Source organism: Chinchilla lanigera, unplaced genomic scaffold, assembly GCF_000276665.1.
Source record: "Chinchilla lanigera isolate Chin_1 unplaced genomic scaffold, ChiLan1.0 scaffold00035, whole genome shotgun sequence".
Classification (NCBI taxonomy): Eukaryota; Metazoa; Chordata; class Mammalia; order Rodentia; family Chinchillidae; genus Chinchilla; species Chinchilla lanigera.
In genome coordinates, this window is record NW_004955436.1 from 18,050,214 (window position 1) to 18,072,555 (window position 22,342).

General features: G+C 34.5%; 1 protein-coding gene across 2 annotated transcripts in view; it reads right to left on the reverse strand.

The window, feature by feature from the left end:
- The window catches only part of Vta1 (vesicle (multivesicular body) trafficking 1), a 55,096-nt gene extending 33,024 nt beyond the window's left edge, over positions 1-22,072 (reverse strand). For both annotated transcript variants that reach the window (XM_005389255.2, XM_013516679.1), the window contains exons 1-4: positions 21,915-22,072; positions 5,493-5,587; positions 2,732-2,859; positions 2,056-2,131 (exon numbers count right to left, since the gene is read on the reverse strand). In XM_005389255.2, coding sequence (XP_005389312.1) covers positions 2,056-2,131; positions 2,732-2,859; positions 5,493-5,587; positions 21,915-22,035 — 420 coding nt within the window. In that variant the 5' untranslated portion in view covers positions 22,036-22,072. The remainder of the gene's footprint in view (positions 1-2,055; positions 2,132-2,731; positions 2,860-5,492; positions 5,588-21,914) is intronic.
- Positions 22,073-22,342: the final 270 nt, after the last annotated feature.

Consider the following 22,342-nt stretch of genomic DNA (forward strand, 5'->3'; position numbering starts at 1 on the left):
TTAATAATTATTAAATATATATTAAATATATATTTCACTCTGTCTCTACTTTTTTCACATGAGAAATCAGGCATCTTTCAAAGCACTGCTACCCTGTGGGCCATGTACTATTTCCTGAGACTGTATTTTCAGGATTTTCTCTTTTACCACTGGACATCACTGGTTTCACTACGATGTTCTAAAGTTACTCTTCTTTATATTTACCTTACTTGGGGTTTGCTGAGCTTCTTAGGTCGGTTACTACTGTTTGTAACCAATTTGAAAAATCTATGGTCAGTATTTCTTCAAATGTCTTTTCTTCTATTGCCTTTTTCAGGCTCCAGATGTGCAGGTAACATTTCCAAATACAGTAGCAATAATACAAAATGCCTATGTATTTCTGAATAAATTCATTTAAATATGAAGTAAACATATAACATTGGTCAGGACAGTTTCCTTTGAAATTTCATGTATTGATAATATTCTTTCTATGTACAGAACACCAGAATACATATTACTAAAACATGGTCCATTCATTTTATATAATAAAGCCATGCTTCAGGTTGAGGTTATAGACTGCAATCATTTTGGATTTTGAAGGGTTTCAGATTTTGGACTTTTGGGTTACAGATGCTGACTAGGTTAAAGTTCATATAGATATTCCAAAAGCCAAAACCTCAGAAACACTTCTGGTCCCACACACTTTGAATAAGGGAAATTTAAACATGTAGTACAGAAATTGAGAGTATTTAGAAAACTCACAGCAAATCAGGCTTACATTTTATACATCCTTTTAAAATTTCATTTCTCTAGTAACCCATTTGTTACTTGAATTTACATTTTATAAAAGTGTTTTATCTGCATAGGATTGGAAATCTAAAAAATTATTAAAGAGTAAATCTTAATCACAGTTTGATAAAACATTATACTGGACTGCAGAACCTGGGACACTGTACTCATATTTTTATGACCTTCAATTTTTACATTATAATTCAGAATTATGCAAGGTGAAGCACAATACATCTAGTATGTGTAAGCATGGTGCCAGGCAGACGGCAGGTGCTGCAAGTGGGTATTTTCCCTGTACTTCTTCATAATATATCATATATCATCACAGTTATTCTGTGCCTCTAAATTAGAATACAACATCTACGAAGGCACAAATCTGACCAACCCACATTAGTGGAAACAATAAATAAGAACAGTATTACATTTTACTAACAATTTTCATATTCTTCCTGAGTTAGCAATTTTTAGCTTTAACCAAAGATTATGGCAGAAAGAAGGTAAAATGTTATTTACTCCTGAGATAATGCCTAGCATTGGAATAAATCTAAAACACAGTAAAAGGAAGACTAATAAAAACATTGACCACAACAGATTATACAATAAGGTATTACAAAGAGATTAAAAGTATTTGTATTTTGAACACCCCCTGCTTTAAAGCATAGAGTTAAAAATAGTACATTCTGGTGAGCCTATCTGAAAAACTTACAAAATCCAAGAGAGTCACAGGAACATTAGAAGCTTACAAAACAACAAACTAATTAGAATACTGAGCAGAAATTTATAAGCCACAGATAACAGGGTGAATACATACAGCTAAAGCACAAATAGGAGAGTTAAAAAACTTAATAGTGGCAGATAGAATGTAATTTAAAAAGTAAAAACAACAAAAACCCCCGTTGAGTACTAAGAAAATGTAACCTTTATTCAGCTTTGTACAACTATGAATAATAACATGAAATTAGAAAGGAAAAAATATTCAGAAATGGACAAAGAAAAATGCTGTGAGTAAAAGAGACCTACTAATTTTTCAGAGAAATTACAAAAGAAAATTCTGAGTAAACAGTCTGAAGAACTTACTACAAAAAAAAAAATATATTGTTAAAAATAATTTCACCTGTTTCTTTTTAGTTTTTAAAAATGGGTAGTAAAAGAGTTTTAGTTACTTCATTTCTGTTTCTATACCATTTCTGAGGGACATGCTAATCTAACTAAATAATGTATGAAGGCTGATAAAGAAAACTGATTACTTACCTTCAGCTAATAAAACAATAAAAAATGTATACTTACTTCATCTGTGAGTTCTCCAAATACTGTTATGACATCTATTAAAAGGCTTGCAGTATAGAAGGACTTGATCATATTTCTGGAAGAGAAAAAAGAACTGGTCTAGTTTAAATGAAAAACATTAATATGTAGAAGTACTGTCATGCAATAGAAAATGCTAGTTTTTACAGAAGTACTCTGAAATTAATGCTTTTAATAAAATCAAAGTTTGAGGATACAATGGAACTGTTTTGTCAATAGCAGAAAGCTACAATATTCACATTATAAGCAAATATACTATGATTTTATTGTATGGTTTTGATTTTAGAAAATGTAGAATATTATTTGAGTCCACTTCAAACCATAATCTATTTCTTTGTATTTAAATATTATTATAATAATGAAAAACCATTTGAATTGCTTATTTTTAAAATCAACATCATTGGGCCAGATTGTGACTTTGGCTAAAATCAACTCTTAAATTTTACTACATGTTAAATAACAGAAAATGAGGGAACAATTTACTGAGTTGTCTTGGGTAGTTCTTTCTTCAGTCATTTTCTTTAAAAAGTAAGGCCCACATTCGTGACCGAAACTCATTCTGAGGATCTTAGAAAGTAATAAAAACACCCAAAAAACAAAGCCCTAGATAATTAGTAACCAATCTTATAAAACAATTTTTATGTTCCTCTTTACTTACTTGTGAAATCGCCCAGCACGATCTTCATTGTCTGCATACAAAAACATTTTCAAAGCATAATTCTCCAAATGAGCACAACCAACTATTTCTTGTGTAATAGCTTCATTATCACCCAGCTGTTTCTTAAGCTAAAATAAAATCACATATACAGCTATGAGTTTGTATCATCACAATGGTCTACTTAAGCACAAATAATTCTAGTAATCATTTTAAGTAAATTATTTTATATTTATTTCAATCAGACATATCATTGAAATCTTCCCAAAATGAAGTTGCTCTCTCTCAGCCCAAAGTATTTAAAATGAAATCCAATTCTTATACAACTATGAACAAACAAACTCACGATAACCTAAAAGTACAATTTAACTCTAAAGATCAAAATAAACAAGAATAAAAAGATAATATATAGCCAAGTATCTCTGTGAAGACAAATATTTCTAAATAATAATATACCAAATACTGTTACTATAAAAGGGAATTAGAAAATTCTTACCTAAGCACACATAATTTTAAAATATATTCTCATTTCAATTTCTTCTATAAATGTAAAAAACTAAAACCAGAAGAACCATTATCGTCCCTAGTATTTCTCAGAGCACGGTGTTAAAAAGAGAACTATCTCTAAGTAAGATATAAGATGACAAACTCAGAATCAGATTATCAAAGCTTCTCAAATTTAAATGCCTCAAATTAACTCAATTTACAATGACATAAATTGCCAGTTAGTATAAACCTTTACTATACATATAATAAAGTATTCTAAAAACATAGTGGAATAAAACGATATCCTAGAATTTCAGATTTGAGCATTGTATTATTTTTTAAATACTGCTTTTTCAAAGATGTTGTAAAGTGAAAAATTAAATTTAAAAATGGCCTCTGTCAGCGTGGACTGCATAGTGAGTTGAAGACCAGCCTGCACTAAACAGCAAAATAATGTCTCAAAAAAAAAAAAAAAGCCTCAGGAGTTTTCATAAAACCAACAAAGTAAATATTTGCATAATTAAAACAGAGTCATTTAATGTCTCCAAGAGATTTAATCTGTGAAGACAAATAAAATTTTAGATGTAATTCTAGAAAAGTTTCATTGGACGTATGCTACTTCATCTTCAATAGAAAATATGTGGCAAGAAAACTGTAATGTATTTTCAGTTTTTAAATTGTAAAACGAACACATCAATGACAGATGAGTTCTCACTGGGAATATACTTACCCTACTTATTATTTCAATTCCTGATTAGTCCCCTCATAAATATGATTTTCATCTCTGTTCATTATAATAAAAGAACTGTTTAAATTGTCTTTTCCAAAAGCTATTGCTTTTGCTAATATAGTTATACAGTACTGTGAAATTAAGAAAGAGATATATTCTCTAAAAAACTCTTTGGGAGTTGGAATTTTAGAAATACACTGCCATATGTGAATACACTCTCCCTCCAGTCCTAATACCACCTCCAAAGAGTATTCAAGTTTATCTTGGATCTAGAGAAGCAGCATTAGAGATAAAATCCAGACAGGCTCGAAGGGCAGCTGAATTCCCCTGGTGGTGCCACCAGGTCCTCCATGGGTGGTTAGCAGATGACAGGAGTTCAGAGTGCAGAGGCCAGAGAGTGACACCAAGTTAGGACACCACTACCTATGGCTTCTCAATACAACCTGCCCGGGAAGTTCTCTCTTACAGCAGGCCTTGATCTGAATAATAACTTTCTAGTAATAAAGAAAAAAAAAAAAGAAAACAATGAGTTCTGAACTGACTAGTATATATGTTTTTATTTTATGTGTCTAAATTGTGTTTTCCTAAACAAAAAATGTACCTGAGCAAATAAACAGGTTTCAGTAGGGCATGATGGGCAATGCCTATAATACTGGCAGTGTGGGAGGCTAAATCAGACACCTGCACATTCAGTCCATCATGGACAACTTAGCGATTTAGGAAGAGCCTATCTTAAAATAAAAAGGACTGGGGATGTAGCTCAGTGCTATCCTCAGTACCAACCCCAAACAGTTTCTAATTCTGAGTAGTTAAGCACATAGAAAGTAGGCCACAGTATCAATGCTGACAGTCTTGGGGAAGGGAGATGCACTAATGCGGACTAAGAGAGAAAGCAGTGAGAGATGGGCCTAAGAGTAACAGGATAGAGCCCTGATTACTAAGTGTGAGGACTATGGCTGGAACCACATTCTTTATGCACTAATACCCACACCAACTCATTCAATTTTTCCTCCACAGTGACCTGTGAAGTTACAGCATGCTGAAGACTGTGACTCGTAACAAGTCACCCATCACACTCCTCCGAGGACGGAAAGGGTGCTGGACCACAGAAGCATCCTGCCCTGGCACTAACACAGGAAGAGAGTACAAGCAATTGATACCATGTCTTTCATCATCTCTTTCACTAAAGAAATAACCCATTTCATATGGTAAGAGCTACTTAAAAACTCCCATATCAATCACCCAGGAGATTGCATGAGGAAAGGTGAGAAAAGATTCATCACTTATGAAAGAATGAACCAAAGGCTTTACACAGCGGTGTGGAAGAAGATATGTGAAGATATTTGAAGCTACTTTAATTTATGGTACAACTGCCCTGGAAATGTGGTGTAACTTTTAAAAAGATCTATGTGGTTTTTCCTCAGGCAGTATAAAGACATTGCTAAGTGCAATCAAGGGAAACAAATAAATGACAATACACACACATATCCACATACACAAAATAAAACGGCATTTAAAATAGGAGGTAATAAGTTATCTTTAACTCACAGCTTCTAATTGATCCATTAGCTTTGATAAAAATTTGCGACATTCCGGAGTTTTGCTATCAATCTTCATTCCAGTTTGCATAGCATATAACCGACCTACAAAGAAAAGAAAAAAGCTGACATGAACAACCATATTTTACAACTTCTTTTCAAGTGACTGAATGTTTACAATACGTATGTTGTGCTTAACAAGCAATTTAGAATTTAAGCACGATTAAAATAAAATTTTGATTCCCTATGGATTTATAAATAAAAAAACAAAAAATTACCTGAGTAAGAAATAATGTAAGAGATTCATGATAATAACACAATTCACTGAGCAAGATCTTCTCTTGTAACATATTGAAAAAAAGAAGACTAGATAGATCCTTCACTGTCAAAAGGAGCTACAATTTAATTGGCAAGTCAAGATATTCACATACCACGCATGGAATAGTGAGAAAGGAGACTTGAACTGGGGCTCATAGGGAGTTTTAGTCATTTTTACGTGTACTATCTCTCTGAATAAATAAACCTCTCAAAAAAATTTAACATGAACATTAGAGATAAGACTAAAGCTAACAGCTTTCTTAGTGATAAGATCCAAGAACAGTTTCGGTGATAACTATTGTTATAGTGTATAGGTAAGCCTGTAATTCACTACTTGCATAAATTCAGCAATATGTCTTGGGAATCGGTATTAGCACTACCATTTCCAGAACCAAATCATTTTAACTACAACACATCTAGATAGTCCTCAGATTTTCACTTTTACAAATGCTGTTTTTTATAGTTACAGATGGTACTGCCCTACCTTACTTTCCTGCTCACACACGCGAGTTCCCTGGGCTAGATACCTGGGCTTGGTGTGGTATGTCTTTTTCATTCTGAGAGTCACTTCTAGATACCCTTCAAAAATAGCACCAATATGCAGTTATATCTATAATATATTTAAGCATTGATCTTCTTTAAGTTCACAAAAAATTGGTATTATTCAACACAAATTCTTGTCAATCTGAGGATTCAAAATAATATTCCATTGACTATTAAAAAGGTCTTAGATATTTATTCGATAGCTCTACATTTTTTTGTGAATCAGGAGTGGCTATATAAAAAATATTTAGCCAAATTGGTCTTTGTTTAACAAACAGGGTTGAAGCAATTCTTTATTAAGTAGAGCTACAACCCTCCACGGAGACTCTTGTGAAACTATCCCCACTGTCCCACTTTTCTTTTAAAACTATGCAACCATCTTCTGTTTTTTTTTTTTGTTTTGTTTTGGTTTTTCTCCGGTACCGGGAACCGAACTCACGACCTTGCGCTTGCCAGGCAGGCGCTTTTGCCGCTGAGCTAAATCCCCAGCCCCAACCATCTTCTGTTTACTTCTGCTTGGTTTCTACCCTAAATTGAATTTAAACTCCGTGACAGTGGGGATTCTAATTATTTAGTTTGCTGATATTCTCTTGGCATCTAGACTAATGCTTGGCCCTCAATAAACATTTTCTGAATAGATAAATGCATGAATGAAAGAATAGCTCATTCTCCTCCATTGATTTAAATGTCACTTTTATCATTCATTATCATATATTATGTTTCCATGAGACAATGGTACCCAATGGTCCACCCTACCATTTTATGTACTAGAACTGTTAAACGGGGCTTAGAATATGTTAGTTCTCTTAGAATTTCCAACGCAGTTATGTCTACCTGACAAAATCCTCTTTAAAAATGTATGTAGTAGGTTGGGTGTGGTGGCGCATGCCTGTAATCACCGCACTGAGGAGGCTAAGGCAGGAGAATGGCTATGGGTTTGAGACCAGCCTGGGCTACACAGTGAGTTCAAGGCCAACCTGAATGACATAGTGAAACCTTGACTCAAAAAGACAAAAAAAAAAAAAAAAAAAAAAAGGTATTTAGTTACCTACTTATTAAATCTGCTTGTGTTTTTAATTTCAGTGATTTTTTTCTGAAATAATTTTAAGGATTAAGCTTTTAGTGCTCTATAGGTTACAAAGCTTGAAAGTTTATTAATGTATTTATTTCCTCATATCAAATTTAAGGATTTGATCCATCTAGGTATTTAAGAGAGGAACAAGAGTTTCAAAAGTGTCATACGGATTTTCACTCCCACATGGTGTAAAAGCACCACTTATGCAATGGACCTCATTTTGACAAACAGTATTTTGAGAAACAAACAAAACAAAACAAAGCCAACAGCAACGAAAACTCAGTACCTCAGTTTAAATATGTACTGCTTTGCTTACAGATGTGACTAAATCTCCTTTTCCTTTCCTTTCCTTTCCTTTCCTTTCCTTTCCTTTCCTTTCCTTTCCTTTCCTTTCCTTTTCCTTTTCCTTTTCCTTTCCTTTCTTCCCTTCCTTTCCTTTTCCTTTCCTTTCTTCCCTTCCTTTCCTTTTCCTTTTCCTTCCTTTTCCTTTCCTTTCCTTTTCCTTTCCCTTTCCTTCCCTTTCCCTTCCCTTTCCCTTTCCTTCCCTTTTCCTTCCCTTTCCTTCCCTTTCCTCCCCTTTCCTCCCCTTTCCCTTCCCTTTCTCTTTCCCCTTCCCCCTTCCCTTCCCTTCCCTTCCCTTCCCTTCCCTCCCCTTTCCTCCCCTTTCCTCCCCTTTCCCTTCCCTTTGGTCCTCTTCTCTTTACTTAACCAGACATATCCTTCAGTGAGGTTCTCTGTCTAGGTTCTCACTCCATTTCCCATTCTAATTAACAGCTCTGGCCCTCATCAAAATATAGCTGCAGACCTCTTTTTTAAACCACTTGTATCTCTTTTAGTTATCCAAGATTTGTGCCAGTTTTAGCAATTCAGCAATTTTTTTTTTTTTTAACTTAAAATTGACAACTCCTTGGCCACTTCCTGTGTATTGTCCTCATTGGTTCTTCCAGGGTTTGTACTACATTTCTGTTTTTTAAAGCACATCACATTCTTGAGATAATAAATATACTGACTACAATTACTATGCCCACTCTTTTCATTTTTGAGTACTGTTTCAGAATACAGAGGCTTAATATATTCACATTTGCAAAATTACTCATGACTTTTCCCTCCATCAAATCTAAGCTTAGTTTTGTTTTTTTTTTTAAAAAAAAAACTCCAGAATCTTAACATTCAGTTATATAATTTTTCTGGTTTCCAATTGTTTTATTTTTCATATTTAACTCTAAACTGTACCTCTGTCCCAAGATAACAGCATCTGTTCCAAAATCAATAGTCAATGCCCTAATAATTTGTGGTTCTTTCTTGAATATATTTTCACTTTTTATATTTTGTGGCTGAGATCTTGAATCAAATGTCATCTTGTCACATGATGTTATCTATAAATAATAAGACACTTTCTCCAAAGTTAATTTATGTGCATTGCCAAAATTTCCCTAAGGACATTGAGTGTCCTCCTTATTTTGAAGAGGGTGAACTTCTAGAGAGGGTGGCGCAGTACTATGCCACGTTCTACGCCAGGTTGCTCTTATTTCCCCTAAGAGAATCACCGTCCTCAGCTATACTGAAGCTGAGGTCTTTGAGCCCTATATAATCCCAGGAACCTGCAAAACAACTGGCTGGGTATGGAAAGAAAATATTAACATTTCTATTGGTATTTTTATCTTCTTTTAAACCTTCTATTTTTATGTCTCATAACATGGCATACTGACACATAGTGTACAATAAATATCATACTAATATACAGAGATTTGTGTTCAATGTTTTTAAACTCACATAGATGTGATAAAAAAGGATGAGGATCACTGTCTCTTGCACTCCCAAGCCTCTTAACTAACTATACTTTCTTGCTCTACTCTAGTCCAGGTCTCCTCTTGACATCTTCATCCCGTCTACCCAAGTCCCCTAAGAACTACTGTTTCATGGTCACCATACTCTGTGCTATCTCCTCTGGTCTGTTCTCTTTCTCCGTCTTAATCAAAAAGGACCAGATATCTCAGCTCTAGTATTCACCTTGGACTACACACAACCCTGGAAAGAGCACCCGGGCTGGCTGCTAGCTGTGAAACCAGAAGGAGCTTTGGTCTCTAGGAACACCATGGAGATGGCACAGTGGCACTCAGTCTGGCCAATTAAGAGACTTATAAACAAAGGGGAAATTTCTTATCTTGCTCATATTTACTATTCAGATTTCCTGCAATAAGCAAGCAAATCTAACTTGAACGTAAATATAGCAACATGTTTCTGTTACTGAAGCCAATCATTCTATGTATTCTCCTTCACACGCAGGTCATCCATAATTAAACCACCATCCTCAAACTGTTGTACAACCAAAATAAGTGTATCAGGTACCCACTGTCTGAAACTGCTCTTTCTTCCAATATTTAACAATGAACATTACTACAAGTTGCCAGTTCACTGGCTTTTTAAACTTCTTAATCACAGTCTTCTTTTACTTCTCTTTGCAACCAGTTTTTCCAACAATGTTACTGTGCATTTTCCAACAATGTTACTGTCCTATCTCCTTCCAACTCTAAATGGTTTTATTACAATCTCTGGCAAAAACATACATATAAATCCAACTATTCTTTTCATCTATCCCTGCATCTAACTTGCTGAGATTGCTGGCAGATTAGTATCACTGTAAATAGCATAATTTTCAACCTCAAATAAGCTTAGTACTTGCCTTTCCAACATTCCAAATGATTATTTTAAACATACTTCAATCTCTTTAAAACAAATTATGTTCACACAAAATTTAATACACATTAATTATTCACTATCTGTACGTACAATGGCCAATATGGTAACATGACAAATGAGTTAGGGTAGTACTGACAATTTTATTTCTCTAGGTCTTTCTTCATATTTTCTTATCATAATAATGAACACTGTACTTACGTGATGCCCAGCATCCATGGAGCATACTTAGGGTCACTATTTGGCAGATCAACTGTGGAGAGAAATGTCACCCTGCATAGGTAACAAACAGCCCAGGCAGTGAAGAAATGAGGCTGATTCATAGATTTATTTGGCTTTAAAACATCTCAGGATTAAGTGAACACACAGAAAACTAACTCTACATGCTTTTGCCACCATAAGAAAGCAATTTATTTCATTGCAAAAGTTCTGTTTCTAATTTGTTACTTCAACTGCTACTATTTACAATAAAAAGAGAAAATATGTGTGTGCATCTCTCCTTTGAAGCAAAGGTCAAACTGTTCCTACGATAATCATTATCACTCAATTCTTGTCCTTCAGAAATGAGCTTAATAATACTTGGAATATAGCATAATAATATAGTTTATGGCATTGGTCTATACATATTTTTTTTCCTGTTTCACATGTGTATCTAGCTTTTGTAATTATAAAGACATTATTATATAGTAACATTCTTAATTGAAAAACTAGAACCTTTCAGAATTGAAAAGATTTAGAACAGAAATTAGTTTGGCTTTTACATTTTAAAATACGTTATATAGTTTACAATAGTTAAATACAGATAACATTTCAAGAGATACATTCTCTAGTATTAGTAAAAATGAAAAGTCCTTAAATTTACTTATAAAAATTAGTAAGTACACTAAAATATTTTTGCCATAAGGATGAAAAAAGAATACTTTCATACAGAACTCTGTACAAGACAAGCAATTCATTGTAGCAAGAGAAATATGATGAAAAATTAATGTCTAACATGGAAAATACCTAGGAAAGCAGATAAATAAATGTGCAGCTAAAACTGTCTATAAGAAAATATAGCTGATTTATTTCATCACGGAAATGTGTTTATTTTTATGAATAAATATTATTTGAAGATGACTAATAAGACATGTTTGCAAAAGGATTAAATACTTTCCAACCTGACTTTAATTTAATGTGAAGCATTTAGGAGACAAACATGTACTAATCCTGAAGGTATGTGTAATTCGAAGTTTCATAGTCTGCACATTAACATAATGTATCTTGCATAACCATGAGAAATATAAAACAGGATAAAAGCATATACTAAAAGGGCTATTAAAGCAACTGTAAAGAATGGTGCTTTATTAGATTAAATGTGGCTCTCAAAAGGTTGCTATATCTTGATTTTAAAGCAAATTTCAGCCTGGCATAGTGGCGCATATTTATAACCGCTGCATTAGGGAGGTGAGGCAAGAGGACTGCCTCAAGTTCAAGGACAGCATGGAATACACAGTGAATTATAGGACTGCCTGAACGACATGGTTGAAACCCTGTTTCAAAAAATCAAACGAAAACAAAACATAAAAGGGAATAATTTCATTCCAAAAAAATAGAACTGAATGTATTTCTCTATTCTAAGTATATTGCAAATACTTGCTATACATTTAGCATCCTTTGTAAAGGGACATCTGAATCAAAAATTGTAATATTTTCAGCAGGTACATTCTGTTACCTTCCAAAGTAAAAAAGAAACATACCACCAACTTTTACACCAGTGTGACCAAACAAACAAAAACACAAAGAGGAAGGAAGCATGAATGAATGTCTATTAAATGGTATTTTCTTTATTTCTTCATTAAATAAATATTTTTGGAGCCCATGTTATAATAACACAATTTTAAGAAAAAGTTAGCTATTCCCGACTTTCTACTAAATCAACATATGAGGTGACACTCTCTGGGTTTGTTTATTTGTTTTTTTTTTTTTTTTATTATTATTACTTATTCACTCGGAACATGGAGATTAGCATTGTGCTGACACTGACAATTTGATTATTAAAGTGAGACCATGGATTCTACTTCTAGCCATCATGAAATACCCAGACTTAACCACAGCACTAGATATAGCTAAAGAACTGCACAAAATACATTAAACAAGGTTTCAGACAACAGAAAATGATAGCTGGAGAAAATAAACAAATAACGTAACAATGACAAGCCCAACATTCTACTTGGAGGTACACTCCAAACACTGATGCAAGGAGGGGAGTTCCAAGCAGAAGATAGTCATCTATTTAGTTCAGAAAAGATGTGCTTTGAGGGATACAGGAATTTACAAGTTGAAGGGCAGAGATCTGAAGATGGAAGAAAATTCAGTACCTTGTAAAGGGGTAACCTTGAGGTTTAGCTAAGTACTATGCATGTACAGTACATGTGTATGGGAAGAGTCCATAAGGCCAGATGAAGAACGAACTGCAACTATGAGTGGAACGCTTCTCACTGCACACACTCAAGGGTGGAATACATTCAAGTCCCAATTAGAGTGGAAAGTTCTGGATGTCTACCTAGGGGTGTTCAGTGGAGCCACCCCTAAAGCCAGAAACAAGACGAGGCAAAAAAGGGCCCAAATGAACTTCAACTAATCTTTTTTGAAGTGTTTGCCAAGTCAAATCTCTTCAAATATGACCTTAAACTTTAGATATTCTGAAATTTAAAGAGCACAATGTCTTACATCCAATCCAAAATTGCTAAAGATACCAAGAGAAAAATGTAACCTGTAGCAATAAGAAATATAAACTAACAGTTCAAGCCGATGAAATAAAGGAAATAGTAGATAACATCCAAATACTAGTAAGCTATTTTGAAAATGTGCTTAAAGAAAACTGTGAATAAAAAGATGTAGAACATAAACGAAGGAAATCAAATGGAACTTCTAGAGATAAAAAACAGTATATGAAACAAAAATTCCTGGGTATGATTAAGTACAGACACCAAAACAGAAATGATTAGTGAACTCTGAGACACCATTAACAGAAACTACCCTAAGTAAAATAGGAAGAAAAAGGATTGTTAAAAAAATATTAGATGCTATGACAGTAGACTGTGAGAAATTATTTTAAGCTTTACAATGACCACTAAAAAAATAAAGAGAAATGTCTAATAAGCCCACACCACAGTGAAGGAATCATGGAACCTTAAAGAAAAAATACTCCAATTATCAAAAAGGAAGAAAAAAGGAAACGAGCAAAAAGGTAACATAGAAAACCAAAAGAAAGATTTAACCTCAAACACATAATTACATTAATCATAAATGGTTTATATATTCTATTTAAAAGGCTGAAGCTGTCACACTAGATAAAAATACCAGACCCAACAATTACTGTTTTCACTATCCACTGAACTAGAATAACTAACAATAATAACTAACATTAAGTAATTATCATTGCTCACGCACTGATCTAATTGTTTAAAGCAGAAAAACTAATTCACCAAAATTATGAAGCTAATCTTAACTATTATTCTGAATGTGCTAATAAACTAAAACTTGCAAAGTGTATATATGATCAAGGTCATGCATCCAATAGGTGGTAGGCTTGGATTTGATTTAAGTACAGGCTGGCTCAGTCATTGTACCTTGCACCCCTCAAGACATCTCTCTTCACATATAATCTAAAATTTGTATGTAACTGCATATTTTACATAGGTGGGACTACCACATCAAAAAGTCCAGTAATCATTTTTGTCATATGATAGCCGTTGAATTAATCTGTGATCAACCCAGTCTAAGAAAATATTAGTCTAGTAAGACTCTTACTGACTCAATCATTTGTTTTTTTTTTCTTTCACAAAAACTGAGGCCCAAAAAGACCAGGAGGCACTGAAGTTATAGAACAATAGTAAATATGAATGTGTATAATTGTAGTTACTTCAAGAAAATGATGCCCACCAAGAAAATTGAACAGAAATGAGGCAAAATGTTAACAGTGATGATTTAAATGGGACATTGTATGACTCCTTCCTTTATTCGTTCCTATACACTCCAAACTTTCCATAATGAGCACGGATTTCAAGGGTGTGAAAAACAGTATTGCCTCTTGAGGGAGACAGGAAAGTATGGAGGCTTACTGTTTACTTTTTAATTTTGTACTTGTTAATGGAGTGTGTGTGTGGGGGGGGTCAATTACCATTTATAACAATGAGATTCTGAAATGAACTGTGTAGTTCAACAACAAATAATTGTCCCTACAAGATGCCAATTGTGTTTCTAACATGAAACAATAATAAACTAAAGTTAAAAAACAAAAACACTCAACAAACTGAAACAAAAAAGCACTGATAAGCCACAGGGGGAAAAAGTAAATATAACAGTCCAATAATGAAGTTAAAAACAGGAACTCAGTAACCACAGTTACTAAAACTTGTTATGTACAATTCTGTGTTTTCAAAAAGTATACAGGCTTTCACTTTGAACAATCAAATATACCTACTATAAAAACAAACCTTATCAAAGATACTAAATTTGTGTAGGTGACAAAGAAAGAAATGACAGCTAAAGATCTGTTATCTGACTCCAACCATCTAAACCCTTCATGTTTAGATTTTCCTAAAGAACTATAAAATGAAATGATATACATTATGTACAAAGAAGGTATTAAAAAGACTATTTTTACAAAATAAAATCCATTTTTGCAAAAATAAAAGATGAATGGAATGCTAACAGATAAGTCAGTAGGCCAACCTTCTCTCTTTATTAGCCTGTCATTGCTAAGGTTAAATATCCTGAGTTAGCCTACAATAAAACAATGATAAGTATTTAGTAAGACTACAGTCTTCAATTTAACATTCAAATTCTGAAACCAGCAAAGAAGATCTGCTTCTCCTTATTGCCTTAGTCAAGCTTATCTGACTGAATTAAAAGCTGAATTTCTGCGTGATTAATAACAAAAAGTAACAGGTAACTGATTATGAAGGCTAATATCCATGTGGCTTACCACGTATTAACATAAGAAATCCAATATTGCTTAGTTTTGAAACTAAGTGAATTTTTTTGCTTATATGTCTTATAACATCTGTGAACTGATATAACCATATGGATTTTCAACCTCCTGAATAAGTATTTAATTTTCCTATGATCATATGAGAAATGAAATCTATCAAGAACATTTATATGCTTTCACTGGAAATCTATTAATTTTACAATGTCACCCCCTAGAGGAAACTTTGCAAAAATAAACTTAAAGCTTTATACCTATAGTTACAGCAAACTTTAAAAAAAAGAAATGATCATTTGGGATGTAGCTTTATCTACAGTACCAAACCAGGCAATGTCAAAATATTTATCATACAGTGTCTGCTGTCAGTAGGGACTGAAATATTTTCTGTTTTTTTTTTTTTAAAGAAAAAAGAGATATGGAGTTAAGAGATACCGTGTTAATAACTGGAAGAGTCTCCTTCATTTGCATTTTTCATTTGGGAATCTCTTAAATTATTTCATTTGTATAAAAACAGTGAAAATTTGACCAAAACTCAAATCTAAACACAAAATTTATTTATGTTTCGTACACACTCTACCACACTTTACATCTACAGCCCAAAGTTAATTTTATACAATCTCTTTTAAGTGTGTGTGTGCGCGTGCGCGCGCGCACATGTGTGCGTGCATGTGTTGCTGTGAATCAAGCCCAGAGCGTTGTAGAGACTAGGCAAGTACTCTACCACGGAGCTCCATTTCCAGCTGTATACAATATTTTTAAGTTTTGTGCATAAAATAGTATTTCACAGTATAGAATATTATCTCATGGTGTCAGGTCAGCACTCAAAAAAGTTTTGGATTTCAGAGTATTTCAGGTTTTGGATGAAAGATATTCAACTTAAAAAATATAAAATACATAGTATTAGGATTCATTCCATTATATCTTCTTACTAACTAGTGAGAGCATGCTAAAAACTAATGAATTATTACTTAATTTATCCAATTAACAAAAAAATTAAGATTTTCATTATGTCTTAAACTGTACTAGGAGTTACAAAGTCAATGATTAGCAGTACAGACATAGTTCTTGCTTTCAGAGTTTACATACTAGTGGAATATTAATAGCAGCTAGAGAGGATGTATACATTAAATATTTATGAATCCAAGTTATGTGGCAGGTGATGAAAGAGAAGATAGCAACACTGTCCCCAGAGAGAATTAAGGAGATTAAAATGCTAAAAAGATGCTTATAATGCAATGTGGTTAAGGTGAGGAGCTCACTAGAATAATTTCTGTGTCAACCAGCAAGAAGTAAAATTTGTACTGAATTATTAACAGTAAGTTAGTCAAATTAAGAGGAAGTCAGAATTGAAACTTCCACACAGGGAAAGGCATATATAAAACCCCAGAAGTAAAAGAGAATATGGTGCTTTTATGATCAGTAAATAGTTTAGCAAGATTATGTTTTTTTAAAAAAATTCTTCCCTGTTCTATGAATTTAGAAAATTCGTATTTGCTCTAAGGAATGTACACTTCAGACATTTTTAAGTTAAGATATAAACCTTTTCATCAGGAAGTTTAAACATACACAAAAAAGTGACTGATATGTAAAACTTGTATCATTCAAAGTTAAATACCACAGCAACTGAACAACTTACTCTCTTGATACATAACTATTAATAATCTTTACAAAAAGCTCTTTTTTAAAAGTCAAAGTTTACACTGTTCCTTTTTCTTTTGATTCATATTTCCATTTACCTAGTCTATAGAATTTCATCATATAGGAATGCATTTTTATGCTCTATTCCTTATTTTATTACCCTGTCAGAATGCTTTTCAATATAAAACATAAAAATTTAAATTCAAACTTTTACAAAATTTCTGTGAAATAAACTACTGTTATTTAGACCTCTAGAATTAAGTCGTAGAAATTACAGAAAATATAAAACTGATCAAAACACATATGTGTACTTTAATAAACATTATAAAATGTATTGGAAATGAACCTTATAAGAAATTAAATTAAAACATCTATGAATTAATATGACTTGTTGTCATAATGAGCAAGGGCAGAGTATCAGGATTCTAGTCCTACTTCTTTTTTTTTTTTTTTTTTTTGGTACCAGGAACTGATCTCAGGACCTTGGGCTTGCCAGGCAGGCGCTTATGCCACTGAGCTATATCCCTGGCTCCCCTACTTTCATTTCTTTTTATGAATAGGAGAAACTTAATTTACACGAAGAAGTGATAAGACTAGAAGTTGTCGTTACAGCAAAATCAGTACATTCTTGGGGCTGGCGATTTATCTCAGTGGTACAGCGCCTGCCTGGCAAGCACAAGGTTGTGAGTTCAATTCCTGGTACAGGAAGAGGAAAAAAAAGTCAGTACATTCTTTAAATTTCTTCTGGGTTTTATGCTAAAATAACCATTTAATTGCCTATCAGCAAGTAACATTTTCATAATACCTTGGCAGACAATTAGTTTTGCTTCAAAATTAAAAACTAGAAACGGATTCATTCTAGTTACTCATTTTCTCAATGTATGTGACATATAAAAAAAATACCATAAAAGTTCATCATTTTCTTTCAGTCAGAGCCTCTTGTTTATCAAAGGACACTATAACAACTGGGAAAAAGAAAGTACTGTTAATTTCAAGATGCCTTTGCCATTTAAAAAAAGGTTAAAAGCTTTTATCCTTCACCTGTTTTAAATGTATTTCTGAAACAAAACAAACAAAAACCAAAAAAAAGATATAGTTCAATTAGTTTCAGCTGCCAGGCTAGAGAAATGGCAAAGCCAGTTGTTAGTGACAAGCCTCTTTTTCAGGAAAGTGTGACTACTGGAATGTCAACATTCATTTCAAAATTCTAATCCTGAAATAGAAATAAGCCACAGAGGCTTAGAGGAGCTTGTTGTTCGGGTAAAACAAGGAACTTCTGCCATAAGTGCTTCTCTTTGGCTCTTTTTTGTTTTGCTCTCAACTCAGCAACAATATTCTTTACTAGTACCAATAATAAGGCCATCTAATAAATTTTTATCACTGTGGGAATTTAGAACACTACAACACAGGGTAGTTTTATCCTGAAGCATTACCTTTACCAGACATATGTCTAAATGTAGATGCGGAAAGAGAGATTTTCTATTATGCCCCATTCATGTCCTTATCCCCATAGCTAATCCCTCTCCACACACTCTTGCACATAACACTAGCCTCAAACTATTCCTCCTTGCCCCTTTAAGCAAAGCCAAAATGAGATCCTTTCTCTCCTGAGATCCATTTTTGATCAACTGTTTCCAAAGAGACAAATTCCAGGTGATTCCCTGTATCACCTTTATACAATAGTCACCCTCTTTCCCCAAACCAGAACTCTTTTGGAACCTGCCATGCTAAGTATTTTAAAAGAAAAACATAGTATTTGGTCTCGTTGATTTTCTCCCACATAAGACAGGTAAAGACAGAAAATTCTAACTAGTATCTTAATTAATGGAGGCTTCACTCACATCAAAAATTTGAACTGAGTTATTTTTCTGGACACCTGGGGGATTTTCCACCTTTTCCTTCAGGCCAATATACCATAAAAATACTCGAAAAATATGCTGGGTCATGCCTGTAATCTTAGCACTGTAGAAGAATGAGGCACGATGATCTGAATTCAAGGCCAGCCTGGGCTTGACAGTGAGTTTGAGGCCAGCCTAGACCACAAGGAGATTGTCTCAAAAACCAAAAATGAAAACAAATATACAAAAACGTGAAAATGCCTTTTTTTTTGTTGTTAAAGCAGGACAACCGTGAAGAGGAAGTATGTAGGACAAGAGGTGCATTACTTTGCTACCTTGACAATAGGACCTTTGGCAGGAAGAACAATTTTAGAAGGAAAACACAGAAGTTGTTATGAGAAACTTATTTCTTTAGAACTCAAAGTGCACTTTGGAAACGCGTTTGAAAAGAGCTGGTTTAGTATGCCCTGTGTACAACCTGTAAGGAAAGAAATTACCTTCACTGCTGTTGATCCACAGTTATAGCAGCTACAAAGATCAGAGAGCAAATAGTACAAATAAAAACATTCAAAATGTTCAAAGAAATTAAGTGTTTAAAAAAATATCAGGAGTAACAAGAAACTGCCAGAAATGGCTAGGTCAATTTGAAAACAAAAATGGAACACTCTGAAATAAAAAATAAAAGCAGAAACTCAATAAATGAGTTAAGCAATAGGATCTATGGATGTGAAAATAGGCCTCAGGAAATTACAGAATGCAGCCGTGAGACAGAGTTGAAAAATATAACAGAATTAAGAAACAAGTAAGTTAAAGGGAACACATATAAAACATCTAATCAAAATTGCACAACAGAATAGGAAAAACAAAGAAGCTGCGTTATTTGAAGAGATAATAGTAATCTTCCAGAACTGATGAAAGATATCTACAGAGTGAGGAAATCAAAGTCCCTAAAAAGTACACAAAAAGAAATCAAGACCTAGAAAATGAGAATGTAAATCATAAAGGAAGAGATTGATAAACTGGCTACAGTGGTTACAGGTAAAATTGAGCACTTCTGAATAAAGTCTTCAAAGAGTTAAAATCAAACCTTGAACTGGAAAAAAAAGTAACTGTAAAGCATAAAACAAAGGATAAGTTATCTACATTATGAAGAAGGGACAAACAGTACAATAGGAAAGTGGGAAAAAGCAATAAAAAAGGCATTTTAATAGAGAATCACAATGGTTAATCAACATATGAAAAGATATTGAACCTCACTAAGACTCGGAGAATTGCAAATATCATTCCAATGAGACCCTTTTACATCCACCAGACCGGCAACAATTAAGAGAATAATATCAAATGTGGTCAGTACATTAGTGTTCACTTATGTCTTAAATTCTGCATGTACATTACGCATGCATGTTCTTACATATGTTTCATACCAAAAAATTTATTAAGTGCCAGTTGGACTTTGCAGTACAATGTTTGTTCATATCCTGCGGAGACCAGTTTCAGTGAAATAATGGCACAAGCCAGACTGCAATGGGCTGAGAGGCTCTACAAGGTAAGGCTGTAAAAGCAAGTGCAGATGACTAACTCAAGCTTTTCTATGAGGCTGGGCAAACAGGGCTGTAATTGTAGAGGAAAGTCATGGAGAGAGCTTCTGTTTTTCCTTTCAAAAACTTGCAAAAGATTTTTTAGTTACAGTAAACTGGGACAAGGTTAGAAAGAAATAGCAAGAGGGGCAATAATGACAAAGGACACAAAGGGTCCAAGGCCAGTGACAAATGTACATAACACACAGGCCATTAAAAGGGGTTAGCTGTAGAGGGGAACTAGATACTCTACCTATTATGAGAGATTACTCTTTCATTCTTATATCACTTTCTCACTGGCTTTATCTACTCCACTCACAATTATGTCCTTGTTCCTCCTTCAAGCAGCCTCACAACTTTAAACTTTTATTCCCTCCATAAAGAATACTCTTTCCTGAATGCACATGAAGACTTCCCTTTCACTCCCTTTGTTCAAATGTCAACTTGGCAAAATGTTTTCAGACCACTTTAAAACTGAAAATAACCTCCTCATTCCTATTACCCTCCTGATTCTCCTAATTCCCTTTTCCTGCCGTATTTTCTTCATCACCTTCCAATATTCTATAACACACACACACACACACACACACACACACACACACACACTTTACGGTTTAATCCCCCTGCTTCCATTGTATGTAAGGTCTAGGAATATAGGAACTATAAGTACAATACTATTTGGCACAAGGTAAGAGCTCAGTAAATATGTGCTGAATTAATGGTGCTTAATGAGGAAACTGAAGAATGAATAGAAATAATGCTATTAGGAAAAGCACAGAGCATAAAGAGTGACAAATGAATTAGACCTTAAGTCATGAGGAGATTGGCAGTTGTGGAAAAAGGCAGAAATTCTTGCATACTTGAGAAATGGAGTATATGTGGAGTATGGCATGGATGACAATGACCACATGTTAGCTGACATCATTATGTGTACAACAGAACACATTATATATACGAAGCATCTGGATTCAAAAAATCCCCCTCAAAAGGCTGATAGTATCATCTACAGCAAAGACTGAGTAAGTATAAAAATAAAGTTTACGTAGAAATCACCAGCATCGCTCCCCTAAACGACTACAAAGCAAAGTCTGAATAAGGGTAACCTGTCTTCAATCAGCTCTACATTATATGTGCAGCAATCAAGGCGGAAATACTGCTGTCAAACTTCTCAACTCCAGCTATTATTAAAAGAAGAAAAATTACCCTTGATGAGAAAAAGCAGTCTGGATGCAAAAGAAGGAAAGGTTAGATTCAACTGCTTAGTAGGAGACACTATCCATTTAACTATTGACGACTTTTGGAATGATCCTGCATGCTGTTATAATTAACCTACACATAATCATGTTTTCAAACAAGTCTACCTTCCTTTTATCCACATCACTACTATCTTTGAAGCAGTCAGTTTCGTTTTACTTCCAGGTCAATTACAGTACTAGACTATCCGGGTTATTTGTAGAAACAGAAGGCTCTTAGGTATACAAACACAAGAAACTCTTGGGGGAGTGTGTTCCACAGTCAGAAGCCCGTGCAGTGAGCTCTGGGCATTTAAAGACAAAACGCGAGACGGTGCACTGGTGTTTCGGGGTTTTGCCTTCTAATAAGGACTTAAGTCTGGCTCCCTGAGGGTTGGGACCCAGGCGTTCCCGGGGACCAGAGGTCAAACCTCAGAGCTAAAGCCGGGGGGGCGGGGCAAGCCCCAGGAGCCTAGGGTGGTGTGAGGACCCGGGAGAACAAACGGGTGAGGAAGGGCGGGCGACTCGTAAAGACTCACAGTAATAGGCCACCACAGGGTCCCGCTTGTCATGCTCCTGAGCCGTCCTCAGATGATGCTGAATGCTCTTAAACTGAGGGGGCAGCGGGGGCAGCTGAGCCAGCGCGGCCATCTCCACCATAGGAATCACCACTTCCTATTCACTCCTACAGACACTTCCGCTTCCGTTTGGGCCACTCGGCGCTGCAGCGCTCAGGGTAAATCCCGCCCCTTTGGTTCCTGCTCAGAGTCAAGGCGAGTACGGATGCCCACTAGGGACAATCTTCCAATGTGCTTTTCTCATACTTGTTACTACCCAGAAAGTGCCGACCGCCTTGGGCGATGGTGTTGCATATGGCACCATCGCTCTCTGCTGGTAGGAGGAAGAAGAGTGTTTTGTTTTGTTTTCTTTTTAAAAACAAATATTCTGCCTTGTGGCAAAAGGAAAG